Genomic DNA, 17,299 nt, shown 5'->3' with positions numbered 1-17,299 from the left:
TGACATTTCTTTAAACGATATGAACTGATAAGAAACTGAAAATATTTAAACATTGTTGCAAGGGGAATGCACAAGTCTGGCTGGACTTTTCATAATATTGCGTGCGCACACCATTGCTCATACATAGCGCAACGTTGCGCTGTTGACATTTAATTGTAATTGTAAAATGGTTGCCGTTTTATAAAGCGTTGCTTTCTAAAAAATTATTGTGCGTTCTTTGTATTTTCACTCTTGACTAATACATGTCTCAAAATAAGATGGAACAAAACAGATCCGAGTCAAATAACGAAAGCGAGACGGTAGGAATAATCGATTTTCCTTCCTTATGTTCAGTGACACATTTAATCATTTATAGATCGCTCCATCGGAAATAACCGCTGATAATAGTCACATTACGACTCCCACAGTCCCAAGTATTGTTTTTGTCCCCACGAGTTCTTCAAGCGATGATATTCCGCCCCCCAAGGCTGATTTTTATGCACCGCCCCCTTATGAAGTTGCCACTAAAACCACAAAATTACCCACATACGAAGAAGTACAGAGGGAAAAAAATCTCGAAGAACAAAATGTACCAATAAACACATTACCACCGACAAGAGTAAGATAAAATTTTACTTAAAAAAAATRTTGACACACTTTTATAGCTCTCACAGTATAGAGCACCTGGACAGAGGATACTCACAATTGAAAATGAGTCAAATGAAGAGGTTGACACCAGTTTATTAGGGACGGACTTTATGTTCTACATTGCATTTTTTGGTAATTGAAAATTAGTCGAGTTTGTGACAGAAAAATAAGATTTATTTTTAGTTGCATTCATTTTCAACTGGATTGGATTTTTGTTATTGATGTGCTTTTGTCACACAATTGCGTCAAGGTACGGCGCCTTATCAGGATTTGGCTTATCCTTAGCGAAGTGGACGTTTATTGTCCAACATTCCACAGACTTAGCGTCGAAAGACAACAGCTGGCTGTGGTGGCTAATAATGACCTTTGGTAAATAAGTAAATTAATAGAAAGAAACTCATTACAGTTTTATTTTTCAGGATTAATTATTTGTATACGTGCAATTCTGCAGTATTTAAGTATAAAAAGGGGGTGGCACATGCTGTCCGCAAGTCACCAGGAAAGACTTTTATTTTTTTATTAAGCTCTAGCAATCAAAGATTTATAAATGTGATTAATAAAAAGCTTAATTATTCTCCAAACAAGTTCATTCCTTGTGATTTTTTTACTGCACACAATTAAATGTACCATAGTTGTAGCTAATTGTTCAACGGATATCAAATAATGTCAAAGGTTTAAAATTATAGTGTGATATTCTTTACATGTTTTATTTAATTTTAATAAATTGTGACTGTAAGTCGTAAACACCAACAGATTCTTTAATTTTATCATCATATTCAACCCATTCTGCTTCATTTAAATCAACGTCGGTAAAGACTTTACCGCTTTCTTCAATTTTTGCGACCCACCCCTCACCGGGGGTGAATTCAACAGGTTCAATGCCTCTGCAGTCAAAAACGACGATAGTTTTGAACTTGTCTTGATCCTCATTTGTGTATTTAGCTGAAATTAAATAATTAAGAAAAACTTTGCGTGTAACACAGGAATTATAATACCGTTACTGCCTTCGATTATATCCAAGCTGTTTTCTCTACCACACAATTTACATTTTGCTAAATAATGAGTTTCAGTTTTTCCCATTTTTGTTGGAAATGTTTCAGATTCAGTTATTCCGTGCCACTTTTCCGATGTTTCGCCGCAATTTAAACATTTTAATTTTAGCAAAAATGTATAATTTGGATGATTTGTGTAAAGTTCCTCGACATGGTCTAAATTAGCTTTGATTTGAAGTCCTATTTTCACCATAATGCCCAAGTTATTATTCTGCAAAAAAAAAAACATGTAACATAACCACACTTTTTAATGATAGTTGTTTTTAAATTCCGATGAATTAATGATGATGAAGTTGTGAATTATGCTGATAATATTGTTGCTTAAAACTTACGTAAGTAATGTGGAAGTCGCTTATTATCACAAAGCATGTAAACCTTTAGACCTACCTTCTGCAGTAAAAAATAAATCTAGAAAAAGTAGAAACACTGGTAGAAATACAAGTTCAGTGCTTTAAGTTTGCGGATACGATACGTATTACGTGAACGTATACATGAGTGCGTAACCTAAATAAAATGTTAGAAATAAAAAAAAAATTTTTTCAATATTTTTAATAAAATTAGTATCACAAAACTATTTATATAATTCGAAAGATCAACAAGTACGAAGAACTTAAGTTTTTAAAAAATGCACGACTCAAATCTAATATAATAGAAAAATATATTTTTAATGTTACTGATATTGTTACTAAACAAAGCCAATACGAAAGTGTACAGAATATAAAACTTAAAATCTCAACAGAAATTGTTTAACAGGTGTCCCAAATAGGACTCTGAACACGCTCTTTATTAGGACACCTGAGAAAGTTCTACTTAAATACTATGACTTTATACTTCATTGCGTAGTAACTTCAAGTTGTGTAGTAGCAAAAGACACTTGGAGTGGTTTTTCCTTTGGTTTTGTAGTTTCAAAAATATTACAGTTTGCTTGTACCAACGTTCTAACTTCAAAATCTCTATTAGGACTATTGCTTTGTTCCTCATTTTTACTGTAATCTATCCTACTTGGAATCTTCCTTTTATGAACATTTTTTTGGTGCTTATTACAGATATTTTGATCAACAAAACGTTTTCCACAATATTTGCATGGAACTGATTTTTTAACATGTTCGTCCTGCCAATGTTGTATGAGATCACGATCAAAATAAAACTCTTTGTGACATATAACACAAGAATATTGCTTCGAGTGTGTCCTTTTGTGTATTTCAAGGTCAGTACTGTAAAAAAATTCATTAGATTACTCATCTCTGATAAAAATTTACTGACTCACTCTGAAGTGTATTTCTTGCCACAATAATTACATCTAAACAACGCAAGTAGTTTGTGTATTGTAATTTTATGCTCCTCCATGAAATCGATATCTTCACAGAAAAAAGTGCAACCATCCACATAACATGCATGCAATTCATATTCATATATTTCTTCCTCTTGTGGTTTTGCAACAGATCTTGTCGGTTTATCTTCTAAATATTCATCAGCGTGTCGAACCCTCTTTTTTTCTTGAGCTGGGGCTGATGTAGTGGCTACCATGCCAGGAGGATAAAAACTCTCATACGAGTCTGCACTCACATTAGACATRGARCTAATTGGTCTTGACACCACAGTTGATCTTGTGCTATAGACACTCATAACACTTCTCCTGTTCTCAGTCTCAGTGCTGATTCGTGAATATCTTCCGTTTTTCCTTTTTGACCAGTTGTGTCCCCGCTTTCGTCTCCTCCCCCGTTTCTTAGATAATGCATTAACAATTTCACTTTCAGCGGTTGATTTTGCTAAACTAGTCCGGCCTGAAATATTTGAGTTAGTTTTTTAAAGACTTGGCAGTGTTATCAATACTTAAGCTCCTATATCGTTCTATTTCAGCAAATTTCATCTCCTTGGGGCTCTCGTAAATATCAATGCGTTTACATCTGAGCAAACTACTGGGCGTGGGGCTTCTGGAGTTCAGGAATGCGTCATTCTCATCATCAAAATTCATTGAAGCAAAAATATCCCATTTTTTCCCCAAATTTATAGGCTTGGAATCTTCCTCCATATTGGACGGTTCTGATCGGAAAATAAGAGGTAAAAGCCGACGCTTTAATTTAGCGACGTTATCCATGATATTCATGCAGGTATTGCAAATTTTATCATCAGGTCTCAAGAAGGATTCAATCTACAAAAAAACAATATTAAAGCGTAATATTGGTAATATCTAATGTAATATTAATTCAAGTAATATTAATTACTTGAACTGTTTTGATTTTCTGTAACTATAGGTTATTTTTTCCTGAAACTCTGTACCCACCTGATAACCAAAAAATTCCAACATATCGTTTTTCGCAGTGTGGCTATTGTTTCCAAAATCCTTGTGTATATCAAAAACGCGAGTGTTTCTACAAAATAAGCAGGTTTTCTGCATTTTTGAACCTATTTTATATACAAATTTTGGCGCACGTAAACAAAACTACTTTAGTGGGGAACTGGASAAAGTTTTCCAACTAGGGACTTTTAGCGATTTGTTAGTTTCGCCAACGACGAGTCATATTTGAATATCAGCGGGAAACTATTTGTAGGGGAATAAAAACAAGCTTCCTTTAAGTCGTTTATTGCTTTAAAATATAACAATGGCCCTAATGTCATTTTTAAGTAAATAAGGAGTTATTAATGATTGTTAGACGCAAGGAGGTCCTCTACAACGTCTCTTTTTGACGAGTCTCGAGGGACAAGGTCGCCCTCCGTTTTCTGCTGGTCTTTTCACCATTCGAAACTTTTCGGAAATTCCGATCCCACAAGTTACGCTGCACTGAGACCAAGGGGACCATTCCGAAACCATACAATCAACAAATCTGTCATTATTTCCGCTACTGGACGCAACTGCTGACGGATTCGAATTTACATTTTCATTATTGATATTTCCCTTCAAAGCATCTATAAAATAAAAACAATTTAATAACTAGTTTGATCACCAATTAACTGGTCACCTCTTACTACTTGACACGCTTCCATACATTCCTGAGCCGTTAAGAAATTATTTCTGTTTCCTCTACAACCTCCATAAATAAACGGAACACACATCATTTTCCGGGGTTCGAAATACCAACGATTGAAGTAACCAGTGCAAGGTCCAGGCTCACTTTCTTGCATACAAATGACTGGAAATTTTAAAGTAGATAAATTTTTTTCGGGGATTTACTCACCTTTGGCTGTTGCCATGTCTATGGTACAATCAGGAGTGTCCATACAAGGTGCTTGCTGCACTAATTCCACCCTCGAACTACATTTTTGTTGCAATCCTGGCTCCACCAATAACAACCGAGTCCTCATTTTAACTCCTTTCCCACAGGAAGCACTGCAAGGACTCCAGTCACTCCAGTCAGTTGTGGGGCACATGGGATCAGGGATTTCAATTTGTTCAGCTGTACAAGGGGGCCCCATACACTTCTCCTTTTCTACAACAGTGACATGTGGGCACTTTTTCCGACCCATTCTGTCGATAAATAGTCGAGTACGCATTTTAAAACCCACTCCACAAGTGGCGGAACATTCGGACCAAGGTCCCCAAGGAGAAGTCGCGCAAAATCCTTCGTTGTTCTCTAAGGGAATATCGTCGATTGATTCTTCTTCTTCGTCGGGGGTTCCTCCATCGCATTCTGGCACTGTAGCCACACACATTTCTTTCGAAATCAGTTGGCGGTTGCAATTGAACATTTTGGCTTTTTGAGGCATTCGATATTCGCGACTTCTCATTCGCAAACCTTTACCACAAGTGACGGAACACTCACTCCATTCGTTATATTCGGTGACAGCACATTCGGCTAAAATAAGTGATTTACAATAATGAAATTATTGAAATGAGAAGTTACGTCTGTTAACTTCTTCAGTGTTTTCACTAAAGTCAAGTTGGGCGTTTAGGAAGTTTTCATCGCAATTTTTCGGAATTAACTTTTCGCGTTTTAAATAAAGTCGAGCTAGGGGTGTCATTTCTTTTTTCGAGGGGTCGTAAAATGGGGCTCTGGGATCTTCAGGATAAGTCGTAGTGATGCGATACATGCGTTCTCTCGGTTTCGTTTCAGCGTTTGGTGACTAAATCTGGATTTAGTAATTAAAAAAAAAAAGAATGGCTACCTACTAACCATGTATGAGACCCCACTATCAGTTCCAGCATCGTATGGAAAGAGATCGATGATCAAATCTTCAATCCAAGTACAGTTTTTGAGACAAAGATTTAAACCGTTAACTCCGACAACCCAATCCGGAGAAGGCCCTAATATAAATCTTAGAAAAAGAAACAACAATCGAAATGTTATTACCAAGCATTGAACTCAAAGAAATCAAATGGTGTCGCCTGTCGACTCTAAAATTAGCCGAAGTGTTAGTATTGACATTTGGGTACCACAATCCAGCTGCTTTAATAATAGTTCTCAAATATTTACTTTTGGCCCTTAATTCAGTTTCCAAAAGCCTTACAGACCCCCATTCCGCCAAACTTCTGAACCCTTCAGAAGCAATTTGGCCTTCACCCCAAAAACTAAAATTCTTCTCGTGCGACGCCCCAATTACATCTGAGAAGTGAGTCAGCCACAAGGAAAACGGAAAATCCTTGGGGTGTGTTTTGTTCGACCAAATACCTTCAAAAATCATCTACAATCCAATACTTTTTATCTTATCACAAGACTCTGAAACTATTACGCTATATTTGGCCTCGTCACAAGCACAACAGTCGTTTTCATCCAATTTTATGTCTTTTTCCGTTTGCTCGCAGAAAGTTTTAGTAAGGTTGCCCTCATCGGCATACCAGTGAGTGGAATCCTGCAGGACCATGGCCTTGAAGGTGACACAACCTGAGCCTGGTGGAGGGGCAGCCCACATGAAGAAGGCCTCGGTTTTTGGCGAATCATTGCTTTCGGAAATTGTATTTACACATTCCTCGTTAAATTTAGAAATCGAATCGCTGAATAACTGAAAGCTACCGACTCGTTGTGGTGATAAGTTGCCAGGCTCATTGGTCGCCTCGACGTTGATTGTGAAGCGTTTAAAGTGTTGTAATTTGTTGTGAGTCTTTAAACCCATTAAATAAACTAGGAAATAACAAAATTGACAAGAAATTGGGTGACTGATAACGTGAAAATATCTTACGGGTGTAAACTTTGCCCGGGATATACTTTTCCGGATTTTCATTAATTCGGATTTGGAAACCATTATCGCCCGGCAATTTGGGTACTTTTGAGTGGTAGATGCTTGGCTCCCGAATGCAGCACCAAACAAAACACACGAAATAAAATAGGAGAATCAGTAATGGTTTTAACATATTGGCAGTGATGGAACTGAATTGTTATGAGATATTCTGGAGGTTTTATCCTCAGACTTCTTATCTCATGACCTAAGATTAAAATAACCAAACAAAGCAATGAAAGACAAGTCTGAAAGAACGTTCAATTTACTGTAATAAACATACATTTATTTTAAATTAATATCACAGCTCAAACCTGGCGTAGAACTCTTTTATATTCGGTTTGAATTGTAGTTTCAAAATAAACTTTATAAAAATCACAGAATCGACAAAAGTACTAAAACGTCAGAATTGGACCTTCTCGATGGTCGAGTATATCTGAAAATTAGAATTGAGTACAAATTGGGTCTCAAGTGAACCCACCTTTAGCGATGCTCCACCAAGGCAATGTAACATAGGTCAAAAAAGCGTTCAAGGGCACCGATTGTGCCCTTTTGTTTTCTTTCCAAAAGTGAAACGTTTGAGTGAATCCCCGCATCGTCCATAATGGATTATAAGCCCCATCGTCCAGTTCTATAACAAAAAAAAACTTCACTTTTCTGGAACAAAAAAATCGTCAACTAAGACTAAATTACCGTTATGTCCCCTCTTTAAATCACACCAATAATAAATGTGTGTCCCATCGGGTGTGATTCGTTTCGGAGGGGCGATATGGCGAACGTAGTGGTTTCTGTGATTGTTAACAAATTTCCTATTTTTAGGCAAAGTGCAATAACTGTAAATGCTCTTAATCGATAGCTTATTGTAGTTGCCGTCAAAATTTCGATTAAATGTAATTCTTTCGTTATTTACATTATTGGGTTTTGTGATAATTATCTTAGACTCAGTCTTGGTTTTTGGTGATGCTGATATATTGTCAGATATGCAATACTTGCGAATTTCTTCAACACATGGGAGTTCCTCTTTGCCGTTMACATTTATGTAGGGATTATCGGTCGCTGAAGGTTCTTTAATCGAAGAGTTWGAGTTGCGACTCAAGGGTCGTTCGTCAAAACTTTCATTATTTAAACTAATTGCATCATCGGCAAACTCGAATTCGGCATAATTGGCATTTTCACGTATCTGTTTGGATTTTTTTCGAGCCTTCTTTTTCTCTTTCTCAACTTCGTACTCGGATTGGTTCATTAAATTGTTAATTTGTGGTTGACAGGAACATTTGTTATCAGAAGGTCCCAAAGGTGCCCTTTGAGCACATTTGGTCGGATCCATGCACGTCCTACTATACATCTCCAGCAGAGTTATTGAACCTCGTTTTCTCTTTTGGAAACAACCGCAGCAACTCGACTTGGATGTAGAAGCAGGACCGGACCTCTCTACAAGAAAAGAACAAGTTATTTCTAATCTACCAAATCCCCTAGATCAAAATTTCGACTCGAGTCCTGCTTCTTATATCCAATTAACTAACAAAAACCAAAAATTCTTACCGTCTCGCAAATCGCCGGCTTCGATCTCACTGACACCGTTATCGATGCAATCCAAGCCTTCACTTTCAGACCGACATTTCGCATCCAGCTTCGACTTCCACCCCCCACGAACAAAATTATTAATATTAGCACTTGGGTCACTTAATCTTCTTTGATTCCTGTAGACGTAGAACTCTTCCGGATCTTCATCCCAGTCTGAATCCCACAAATCAGTGGCGCAAAACCCGGGTTCCGAAGTCGGTGTTTCGACCCCTGAACCCTTGGGCTTGGTCACTGCCATTTCCGCATGACCTTTACCCTGTGGCCCTTTCATTCGAACAAACTCACAGCGCTGGCTACTCGCATTTGAAAATAGACCGAAAGTCATTCTTTGGGCCATTTTCGTGCTCAAACTAGATTGCTGGAATGGGTTTTATAATTTTAATTTTACTTAAAGGGTTACACATACCCTCGCATCGTAGACTTTCTTAAGGGCGTCGTATCGTATTGACCCCAGGAAAATCACCCCTTGGACTGTACCCGCCCTATCAGCGGCCACCAACTCAACACAAACCATTTCACCATCGCGGACGAGAATGTCGTGGAAGACTTCGTCGAAGTTGTCCACCATAAAACAAATATGGGGGTAAGTCATCTCCTCCACTTCGCCCTTTGTGTCCATTCTTCGACGACTTGGAGACGCGTAGACTTTTTGGGAGTGTCGTTTGAGGACTTGTAGTTCTTTCGGACTGGTTCGTGTACAAATGGCTAGTGTTAAAGTGTATTCAAATTGATGAATAATTAAATTTAAATACACTGTTTCCTCCCAATCGATATCGGGATCCCCGATTGGTAATTTTCGACTGTCTTTTCGGAAAACATCAACTTCCGTCTAAAATGAATTAATTACTTTATTTCACTCGTTGATTAATTGATTACTTCAAATTTGGGTAAATATCTCGGTGACCCTTTGACGTGTTTCTTCCTCACAAAAAATAACAAATCGTCGCAGTCGATGGTCGATTCATTTTGGAATAAAAAATGCCGGACAAATAAATCGGTCCAGTACGTCGTACCTTGCAACATAACAAAACCCGAATCTAAAACGAATTAATCAAAAATAAATTTCCCAATTTCGTGTCACTACCATCTTTTAACAGTTGTCGCATTTCTTTAGTACGTTGAAAATTGATTTCTTCCAGTAACTGTTCTAAAACAGTCGGGGTTTTCAAACTGGGATTGTTTGCAAAAGCCATGTTGTAACAACGTTTAGCACCAAGTACGTATCATTTTGTTATAAGCACAAACATAATTAATTTTAAAGACACCCGAAATGTGTGACTACGAGGGAACTACCCCTGCAAAATCGATTTGATTCGCGCTTGCGAACTCGGGGGTATGCGTGGAATCGAATTATTTTTGAATTACCGCAACTCCATCAACGATTTTTACGACACAAACATGAAGGAGCAAAATTTATTTTTTTACTAGTCGGGTATACAATCGTTAAATTGAAGTTCATGACGGGAGAAAAACGACTTAATTTAATTTTTTTTTTAATTTATTTGTCGAATATGACGTCTGATTACTGTAAAAATAAATTGGCGTCACTGTTGAACCGGAACGGGAAATTACCAGCATTGTTAAAAAACTTCCAGTCTAAAAATAATGGTATAGGTAGGTATGGTTTTATGGGGCGTAAAGAATTTCCCATAAAATTTTGATTATAAAACAAATCTTTGTTGATATAATTAGAAAAGAAAATATTTACACGATGATAAAAGTAGATCAAAATTTGAGAAAATAAAGGGATGTGGGTAAGAACCACAAGGCAGGAAACTTAACAGTTTGATATTTTTTTGATAGAACACTTAAATCGAATCGCAATAATTCTTCCGAAATAAACAATTGTCTTACAGTAATAAATATTTAAAAAGATCCCCAGTTTTAACACATCTGTGATTGCGTAGAACAAGACGTAATTCTTGTAGAAATTTAAATAAAAAACGTCGTTGAGAAGTCAAGATTTACAATTTTCTCGGCATTTTATTATCAACTGTGATCCAAGAAAGACGTGCAATGAAGTGCATGCAAGTGATTTTCCTTGTGTTGATATTCACTGTTTCGATTTCTACCAAACGAAGAAAAAATAAATATACGGACAATGATGTTTTAGAAAAATCGGAAGTTACTGTAAAATACCCGACTTACGCTTTGAAAATTCCACCGATAATAACAGCCCGAAAATGGACTAGTTCGTCTTTAAGTACCACTCCAGGTAAAACAGCATTATTCTAGCGCTATCTAATTAAAATAATTAATATTTGATAGTTACTTGTAAGTCTTCCAACGTTACACAAGCTCTGAAAGAACTTCGGAAAAAAATCAAGTGTAAACCGAGAGAAACAGTGGTTGAAGTTAGCGCTCCTGATGGCTTCAAGGTGTATCCAAACACTTTTGTTGTCAATCGTTGCGGAGGCATGTGCACCGGTGGAAAAAAGTGTCTTCCAACTAGGAAAACAGACGCTGAATTTTACGTCAGAAGCGTTAAAATTAAAACTGGGATGAATTACTGTAACCGAATCAAAGTTCCTGAAGACATTGAGTGCAACTGTGGATGTCCCCAAAAGAAAAAATGTTTAACCGACCAGAAGTTTGACCCAATTTTGTGTAAATGTGTTTGTACAAATAAAGTGAGTTGTCCTTAGTCAAGTCTATTTTTTCGTAATTTGTTTTTGTTAGGAAGAAGAAGAAAGATGTTTAGAGAAAATTAATATGAATTTTAAATGGAAGTCAAAGGACTGTACTTGTGGCTGCAAACGGGAAAAAGTTTGTACTACTGGAACTGTATGGAAGCGCGAGGAGTGTAGGTAAGTCAAGAAACTTGTTTAATGTTACAAGAGATTTATGTTGTTTAATTTCCAGGTGCGTGAAAGAATAATAAACAATCTTGTAGACGCCTAATTTATTATTTTGTACAATGATACTTTTTTAATTTGATTATTATGAATAAAAACTGTAAAACTAAGTTTGATTTTGTATTTACGTCACATGTTAGTCGTTAAGAGACACCACATCCTTTTCACATCTGGTTCAAGTGTTTTTTCATTGCTTTTTGTTCCCAATAACCACATAAAATGTTACCAAGAAATCAGAAAAACACGCACAATTGTACAAATATTTTTATTACAAAATTTCCACTCGATACGTTAATTTATTTTCTTTGATATAGTCCCCAAAATTCGTCCATGTGTAATTCCAGTATTTCGGATTGCCTCTAGGATCCAGGGGCAAATTTCCAGGGGGAATTGCTGTGTTATTATATTTATTAAGCGCTTCTTCTAAATTCATTACAATTTTCGGATTCCTGCAATTATTTCATTCACTTTTAACCAACACAAAAATAAAACTGTACTCTTTGGCAAGATTTCTCAATTCGCAAGGATCTTGAATCACATTAAACAAACAAGTTTCTTCAAGTGGTTTGCACGGAATTGGCTCTTTATCCATTGAACAGTCAATTCGAGAGGAGTTGAGCAACTTTGTTATTTCTTCAGGGACTAAAGACATATTGATTGATTTTAAAGCAACTCCCGTTGGAGAATTCACAACTAATGATACGTTGTAAGTGTAGTCGCGGCCGGAAGGGCCGTACCAACCGTCCCAGGCACCGTTATAAGTGGTTCCTGAAACTCAAAATTGGGAACAAAATCGATTAAAAAAACCAAAACCTTTGACGAGTTTCCAAGCCCCGACTGTTAAAGCCGCATTTCCGTAAATGTCGTCAATGTTGTGTAAAATATCGCTTCTGGGAGAGTTTTTGTTTTGAGATAAAGGTTCCCAAAGATCAAGTCCATCAATATTTTTTATACTAAATCATTTGTATTAAAATTAAAATTTATCTTGAGTACTTACTTGTACCTTGAATTTGCTCCCACTGCACTTAGCAAAGTCGGTAACCAATCACTGATGTGCATGAATTGATGAGCTACTCTTTGGGGTTGTTTTATGAGGGGACTCCACAACAGTCCTGCCCCTCGGACGCCGCCCTCCCACAACGTATTCTTGACCCCTCTCAAGGGGAAATTCGACGCAGCATTTAAATTAAAACCAGCAGCTGCACCTCCATTATCAGTCGAGAAAATGATAATCGAGTTTTTCAACATTCCTTTTTTTGAAAGGCTTTCAATCACAGCACCGACAGAATCGTCCAATTTTGATAACATTGCTGCAAATCTCTGTCTCTTGTAATCCGGAATGTTTGAAAACTTTTCAACAGTTTCATCAGGAGCCGGTAAAGGGTTATAAGGGTTGGCAGAATGAACAGCAACGTGAGCCAAGTAGAGAAAAAGTGGATTAGTCGTATTGTGATTTTCTATAATTTTGACCGCTTCTTGCGTAAAAACATCAGTCGAGTATTGCCCGTGGAGGTCGTACGCCAAGTCCATATTCCGTCTCATATCAAACCCCCAACCCGGGTTTTCGACAGCAGTGTGATCGTAATAATCCTGATGACCAGTCCAATAACCCAAATGTGAGTCAAAACCGCGATATAGCGGCGTATATTCCTTCGTGTAGGAACCTAAATGCCATTTCCCCACTAGTCGGTTAGTATACCCCAACTCTTTCAAATACTCCGGGAGAATTTTCTCCGTCAAGGGTAACCCTCGAGGTTCAGCACCGAAAAGCACAGTGTGCTGCATTCCGGTGTGAATGGGATATTTTCCGGTCATTAGGGCACTCCGAGAGGGGGTGCAAATCGGTGTGACGTAATAGTTTTGCAGAATTAGACCAGAGTAAGCCAATGCGTCGATGTTGGGCGTCGGGATTTGACCCGAGCCGTGGAAACCGACGTCATTCCACCCCTTGAAATATTATTACCGACATAAATTGGGAAACTGGGACTTACCAAATCATCCGCAATGATAAAAATCACATTTGGCCTCTCGCTACTTGCTTCAATTATTGCAAATAGAAGGAAGATGAAAATTTTGCACATACTAGATCGATTAGAAGTCAAGAGATCAAATTTTGCGCGACTGTCGGAATTTTGTATTCAGGTCAGACGGTGTATGGAAGTAACAAGTTTGGTTGATGGTAATTATCACTTTTATCGAATTAGCACTCAAGTTCAGTTTTACTACAGAATATATTTTTATCACATGCATAAGATCACAACCGGTATAAACATTTTTCTGCGAGAAAGGTGCTTGTAATGGTTTTGGTTGAATGTGTTCATTTATTGTTAAACACCTCGGGCTAACTGTTAATTCATTGTATGCATTAACGTAATGAAAATGCCAGGAATAATGATTGGTGCGTGATTGTATATTTGAGTGGATAAGAAAAATTTGTGTATAGCGAGATAATTGTTGTTGACCAATAATAAAGATGAAAAGGGAAACTTTATCTTCTCACGTATACGAGTCGATTATAAACACTTTGTGTTATTATTACTTTTGTGATCTTTAATTATAACTGAATTTTAATTTTTGAGTTACAAACGGCAGAATGAACTCGAAATATTATTGTTTTCATCAATTTTTGTATTTTATTTATGATTCGCATCTATCACTACTGACAGATTTTTTTTTATATTTCTCTCTCCTAATTGACAATAGATTTTCATGACAATAAATAGTTTGAGGTGTAATTTAAACAAATTACGCTTGTTTAAGTTTTTATTAACACCGCCTGACAGACTGACAAAGCTTTGGAAGAAAAATAAAATATAAAAAATAATATGGCATTTGTCACAAATGTAAATACTGCTTATGCTTTATTCTGACAAAAAAAGACAAATTCTTTGAAATATTTATTTAACACTCATTTCAATACTTAAAGAATTTCTAGATCACAATGTCTAATCTCGGGATGTTTTTTCTGAAAAAAATGAGAGAATAATTAATTCCACTATCATTATCAAAAAAGAGAGGATAAGGCCCAAATATTATACTTACCCTTAATTTCATTTCAATCCTATCAATTTCCCCTCCCATCATATCAACAATATTTTCACCATGTTTCAACATAAACTCTTCAAACTGATCAATATTTTCCAAACGTCTTGCCTCCTATTAAATTTGCAAATCCACCAAAAATAAAACAAATTTATTTCAACTTACTTCAAGCAATTCGTTCAAATCTTGCTTATCCAAATAAGACCTCGTTAATTCCCGTCCGTCAAAATCCAACTCGGCCTTATACCTCACCAAATAATTCCCCATATCAATACCTTTGACGTCATGGATCGCTCGTACCATAACATCGCTCTCTAACTCAGTGTTAATTTTATCCAAACTTTCCTCGGGTATGGAACTAAATAAAGTTACTAAACACTCGAAAAACATTTTTGACGCCAATACCGGCCAACAAGTGCAGCAACATTCGTATAAATAATAAACGAAGCAACTGATCCTAAAATACAGCCGACAAGCAGCGACCCAAAAGCGTCAGGAATCGAACTATTGGTCAACGAGGACAAACCCATGCACCCAGCTGCAACCACAACACCAACAACAGCTGCGAAATCTTCGAGAAGAACAACATTTACGCTTGGGTCCTGTGAGCGTAAAACTTAAAACAACAAATGAATATTTATTCGAATCGAAATTTTAGACATTACTGTAATCTTTAACAGACATGTTAATATTACGGGCACCTCGACGGATGGAATTGTACGCAACTAACCAAGTTGCACCTTCGGAAACGACGGAACCCCCCAAAATAAAATAAGCCTGCAAGTTTGAATTTATCACTACAGACATATTTTTCGATTAAATTACCCAAAAAAAGTCATCAATGGGTTGGGGATTGACTAGACCTGAAATACCATGGTATAAAGACAGACCGGTTCCCACACAAAAAATCCCAACTCCTGATATTAGGGAGGCCACGTATTTCATGTTTGTGTACCCATATGGGTGATAAGAGTCGGCTACCTGAAATAAAAATTACAAAAATTGGAAAAAAAATTACACAATGATACCTGGACCGATTTATGAATGCCATAGGCCAAAATTAGTTGATTTATAGTATCGGCTAAAGAGTGTATACATTCGGAAAACATACTGTGTGACCCTGTATACAACCAAGCAAATAATTTAAAAAGACAATTTGTCCCATTACTGTAAATAAGTCAATTAAAAAACTAAAAAAAGAGTAAACAAAAAATTACATGGCAATTGCTGTCAGTACTACTTTCCCCGATCGCCCCATAATGCCCCCATCAGTCTCCACGTTTGCCGACCGACCCAGTTCGCGTCTATAATCACGCAATCGTCTCTTCATTGTAAAAATATCTGAAACAAAAAACTTACACTTAATTTGGATTAATGTTTGTTACACACTTTGTTGGTATTTTTTTCTCTCGATATCTCTCTTAATCAGTTCCTTTTGGAGATTTTCTCTGGAGCCCCAGATACTTAAAGCTTTAGCTTCCACATCCTTGCGCCAGTAGACTGTGATTGGTGGCTCATTTTCATAAGGTGAACGCCGTTTTGTTTTAGGTAAAGACTCTAAATCGGATGGTTTCAACAAAAAATCAGACATGGCTCTTACAGGAGTTATGAAATTTCGTTCCAGTGATTGTGCAGATAGATCAACGCGCTTTCTCTTTTTAGTTTGCGCTTTTCCTGAAAAGAGAAAATTGTAATGTGTGAATAATTTTCGTTTTTTGAATGTGGCACCTTCCTCGGATTTTTCACTAATACCAATTATTTTCTCTTTTAACTTTTTTATCGGTTCTGATATTACGGGCTTGGCTACTTTTTTGTCTAAGCTGTGTTCCATGACATTGTCTAATACGACTTTATCTTTTGATTTAGTGTTAGTGTTAGATTGAATTTCTGGAGCTATTATTTTAAGTACAGGCGTTGGCGATTCAACCTTCTTATCTTTATCTGTCGTTTTACTATTTACTACTTCGTTAGTGTCTACTCCTTGGTCAGCTGTTTGTTTACCTGTATCCCGTTTTTTAAGCAAGTTTTGTGTCCATGTAAACTGTCGAGTGTGGTGTGAATTTAAAGAAATTATTTGAGTATTTCTATGTAATAAATAAAGTTGTCTGACTGCTACATCTGAAAAAAAAATAATTAAAGCTTCTCTTCCTATTACCCAACATTAATATTACTAAGTGTAATGGAACAGTTTTTCTCACAGCTGGAAACGGCGGCTCTTTGACACATATGTTTAGCAAATAAATAACAACGAGGCAACATTTTTAAGATCTTTAAAGCGAACAATAATTATTTGTTTAAAAACGGAATGTTTGACAAGTGTACATAACCAACAAAATCAATGAGAGATGGAGATGACCGAATTGAAACTTTTTGGAGAATTACTCAAAGATTACTTTAATTTTATTAAACTAGAAGCTGAAAATGGCAAACTTTTACACAGATTTCGTGCACATTCACGTCTCTTTTTTCACTTTTTGGACTTCTTGTAAATTGATGAATAGAAGTTTGACGCATTTGACATAAATTTGACGTTCCAAACTCGGGCGGCATCTATTGAGTGCGTAGTTAACCAATTATATACAGAGCGGAGCAGTAAATTAAAAATTAATTGAAAAATATTTTAAATTAATAAAATTTATTACGTTAAAAACAAATAAATCTACACCAACAATATTTCTTTCAATATCCAATATCCAATAAAAAACTCTGAATCATAATCTTTGTTTTTATTGATCAATCAGTTAAAAAAGATAAAAAAAAGTCGTGGAAACAATGATGGACACAAGAGTTTCAAAGAATTGGCAAATTTAAGTTTTTAAAACTTTTTAAAAGTAATTTAGGTAAGTTTTGAATCATATTATGTAATATTAATTAAATCATTAAAAAGTTATAAAATTATACTTATTAATATGTATTAGAAGAGATAAAATAACTAACACGTTCAAACCAACTTTGCTCTCTGCGGTTTTTCTTCAAACAATATTTCAT

The 17,299-nt window shown here is 36.3% G+C and overlaps 8 protein-coding genes across 14 annotated transcripts; 2 read left to right on the top strand and 6 right to left on the bottom strand.

Moving 5' to 3' along the window:
- The first annotated feature begins 108 nt into the window (after positions 1 to 108).
- Positions 109 to 1,377, top strand: LOC123005730 (NEDD4 family-interacting protein 1). The gene is made up of 5 exons (XM_044399639.1): positions 109 to 299; positions 356 to 598; positions 645 to 759; positions 811 to 996; positions 1,047 to 1,377. The coding sequence occupies exons 1-5, from the start codon at positions 243 to 245 to the stop codon at positions 1,148 to 1,150; spliced, it is 705 nt and encodes a 234-aa protein (XP_044255574.1). The 5' UTR covers positions 109 to 242; the 3' UTR covers positions 1,151 to 1,377.
- Positions 1,321 to 2,151, bottom strand: LOC123005732 (UPF0587 protein CG4646). 2 transcript variants are annotated; one of them, XM_044399642.1, is made up of 3 exons: positions 2,067 to 2,151; positions 1,623 to 1,890; positions 1,321 to 1,569 (listed from the first exon to the last, which is right to left on the bottom strand). In XM_044399642.1, the coding sequence occupies exons 2-3, from the start codon at positions 1,870 to 1,872 to the stop codon at positions 1,334 to 1,336; spliced, it is 486 nt and encodes a 161-aa protein (XP_044255577.1). In that variant the 5' UTR covers positions 1,873 to 1,890; positions 2,067 to 2,151; the 3' UTR covers positions 1,321 to 1,333. The 2 variants fall into 2 exon arrangements, with proteins under 2 accessions (XP_044255577.1, XP_044255578.1); XM_044399643.1 differs by having other exon boundaries at positions 2,012 to 2,119.
- Positions 2,152 to 2,318: 167 nt separating this feature from the next.
- LOC123005729 (zinc finger protein 221-like) lies at positions 2,319 to 4,149 on the bottom strand. Its single transcript, XM_044399638.1, has 4 exons — positions 3,964 to 4,149; positions 3,513 to 3,831; positions 2,947 to 3,463; positions 2,319 to 2,893 (listed from the first exon to the last, which is right to left on the bottom strand). Exons 1-4 carry the CDS (start codon positions 4,075 to 4,077, stop codon positions 2,512 to 2,514), a joined length of 1,332 nt encoding a protein of 443 aa, XP_044255573.1. The 5' UTR covers positions 4,078 to 4,149; the 3' UTR covers positions 2,319 to 2,511.
- A 98-nt stretch (positions 4,150 to 4,247) lies between these two features.
- Positions 4,248 to 6,996, bottom strand: LOC123005725 (spondin-1). Its single transcript, XM_044399633.1, has 8 exons — positions 6,795 to 6,996; positions 6,348 to 6,736; positions 5,969 to 6,299; positions 5,792 to 5,922; positions 5,522 to 5,741; positions 4,856 to 5,473; positions 4,640 to 4,810; positions 4,248 to 4,586 (listed from the first exon to the last, which is right to left on the bottom strand). Exons 1-8 carry the CDS (start codon positions 6,964 to 6,966, stop codon positions 4,330 to 4,332), a joined length of 2,289 nt encoding a protein of 762 aa, XP_044255568.1. The 5' UTR covers positions 6,967 to 6,996; the 3' UTR covers positions 4,248 to 4,329.
- On the bottom strand, positions 6,957 to 9,756 carry LOC123005726 (uncharacterized protein KIAA0930 homolog). 3 transcript variants are annotated; one of them, XR_006412780.1, is made up of 8 exons: positions 9,499 to 9,756; positions 9,291 to 9,451; positions 8,821 to 9,243; positions 8,373 to 8,772; positions 7,524 to 8,261; positions 7,312 to 7,461; positions 7,114 to 7,266; positions 6,957 to 7,038 (listed from the first exon to the last, which is right to left on the bottom strand). XR_006412780.1 is itself a non-coding variant. In XM_044399634.1 (7 exons), the coding sequence occupies exons 1-7, from the start codon at positions 9,605 to 9,607 to the stop codon at positions 7,226 to 7,228; spliced, it is 2,022 nt and encodes a 673-aa protein (XP_044255569.1). In that variant the 5' UTR covers positions 9,608 to 9,756; the 3' UTR covers positions 7,078 to 7,225. The 3 variants fall into 3 exon arrangements, 2 of the variants coding, with proteins under 2 accessions (XP_044255569.1, XP_044255570.1); XM_044399634.1 differs by lacking the exon at positions 6,957 to 7,038 and having other exon boundaries at positions 7,078 to 7,266; XM_044399635.1 differs by lacking the exons at positions 6,957 to 7,038; positions 7,524 to 8,261 and having other exon boundaries at positions 7,078 to 7,266; positions 9,499 to 9,754.
- LOC123005731 (balbiani ring protein 3-like) lies at positions 7,858 to 11,321 on the top strand. The gene is made up of 4 exons (XM_044399640.1): positions 7,858 to 10,629; positions 10,683 to 11,044; positions 11,094 to 11,221; positions 11,277 to 11,321. Exons 1-4 carry the CDS (start codon positions 10,431 to 10,433, stop codon positions 11,290 to 11,292), a joined length of 705 nt encoding a protein of 234 aa, XP_044255575.1. The 5' UTR covers positions 7,858 to 10,430; the 3' UTR covers positions 11,293 to 11,321.
- LOC123005727 (arylsulfatase J) lies at positions 11,300 to 13,733 on the bottom strand. 2 transcript variants are annotated; one of them, XM_044399636.1, is made up of 5 exons: positions 13,261 to 13,733; positions 12,267 to 13,216; positions 12,083 to 12,222; positions 11,767 to 12,037; positions 11,300 to 11,718 (listed from the first exon to the last, which is right to left on the bottom strand). In XM_044399636.1, the coding sequence occupies exons 1-5, from the start codon at positions 13,348 to 13,350 to the stop codon at positions 11,538 to 11,540; spliced, it is 1,632 nt and encodes a 543-aa protein (XP_044255571.1). In that variant the 5' UTR covers positions 13,351 to 13,733; the 3' UTR covers positions 11,300 to 11,537. The 2 variants fall into 2 exon arrangements, with proteins under 2 accessions (XP_044255571.1, XP_044255572.1); XM_044399637.1 differs by having other exon boundaries at positions 12,273 to 13,216; positions 13,261 to 13,728.
- Positions 13,734 to 14,019: 286 nt separating this feature from the next.
- LOC123004986 (zinc transporter 9) lies at positions 14,020 to 16,835 on the bottom strand. 3 transcript variants are annotated; one of them, XM_044398562.1, is made up of 12 exons: positions 16,634 to 16,835; positions 16,483 to 16,579; positions 16,040 to 16,429; positions 15,701 to 15,985; positions 15,529 to 15,652; positions 15,340 to 15,478; positions 15,137 to 15,292; positions 14,977 to 15,088; positions 14,717 to 14,927; positions 14,477 to 14,669; positions 14,312 to 14,425; positions 14,020 to 14,234 (listed from the first exon to the last, which is right to left on the bottom strand). In XM_044398562.1, exons 2-12 carry the CDS (start codon positions 16,568 to 16,570, stop codon positions 14,190 to 14,192), a joined length of 1,857 nt encoding a protein of 618 aa, XP_044254497.1. In that variant the 5' UTR covers positions 16,571 to 16,579; positions 16,634 to 16,835; the 3' UTR covers positions 14,020 to 14,189. The 3 variants fall into 3 exon arrangements, with proteins under 3 accessions (XP_044254497.1, XP_044254495.1, XP_044254498.1); XM_044398560.1 differs by having other exon boundaries at positions 16,483 to 16,835; XM_044398563.1 differs by having other exon boundaries at positions 16,313 to 16,429; positions 16,483 to 16,835.
- Between the last annotated feature and the right edge of the window lie 464 nt (positions 16,836 to 17,299).

The sequence above is a fragment of the Tribolium madens genome, unplaced genomic scaffold (assembly GCF_015345945.1).
Source record: "Tribolium madens isolate multiple individuals breed KSU strain unplaced genomic scaffold, Tmad_KSU_1.1 Scaffold_20;HRSCAF=117;Tcas5.2_LG4, whole genome shotgun sequence".
NCBI classification, from domain to species: domain Eukaryota; kingdom Metazoa; phylum Arthropoda; class Insecta; order Coleoptera; family Tenebrionidae; genus Tribolium; species Tribolium madens.
The sequence above is the reverse complement of the archived record's forward strand: the minus strand, read 5'-3'. Positions and strand labels throughout refer to the sequence as shown.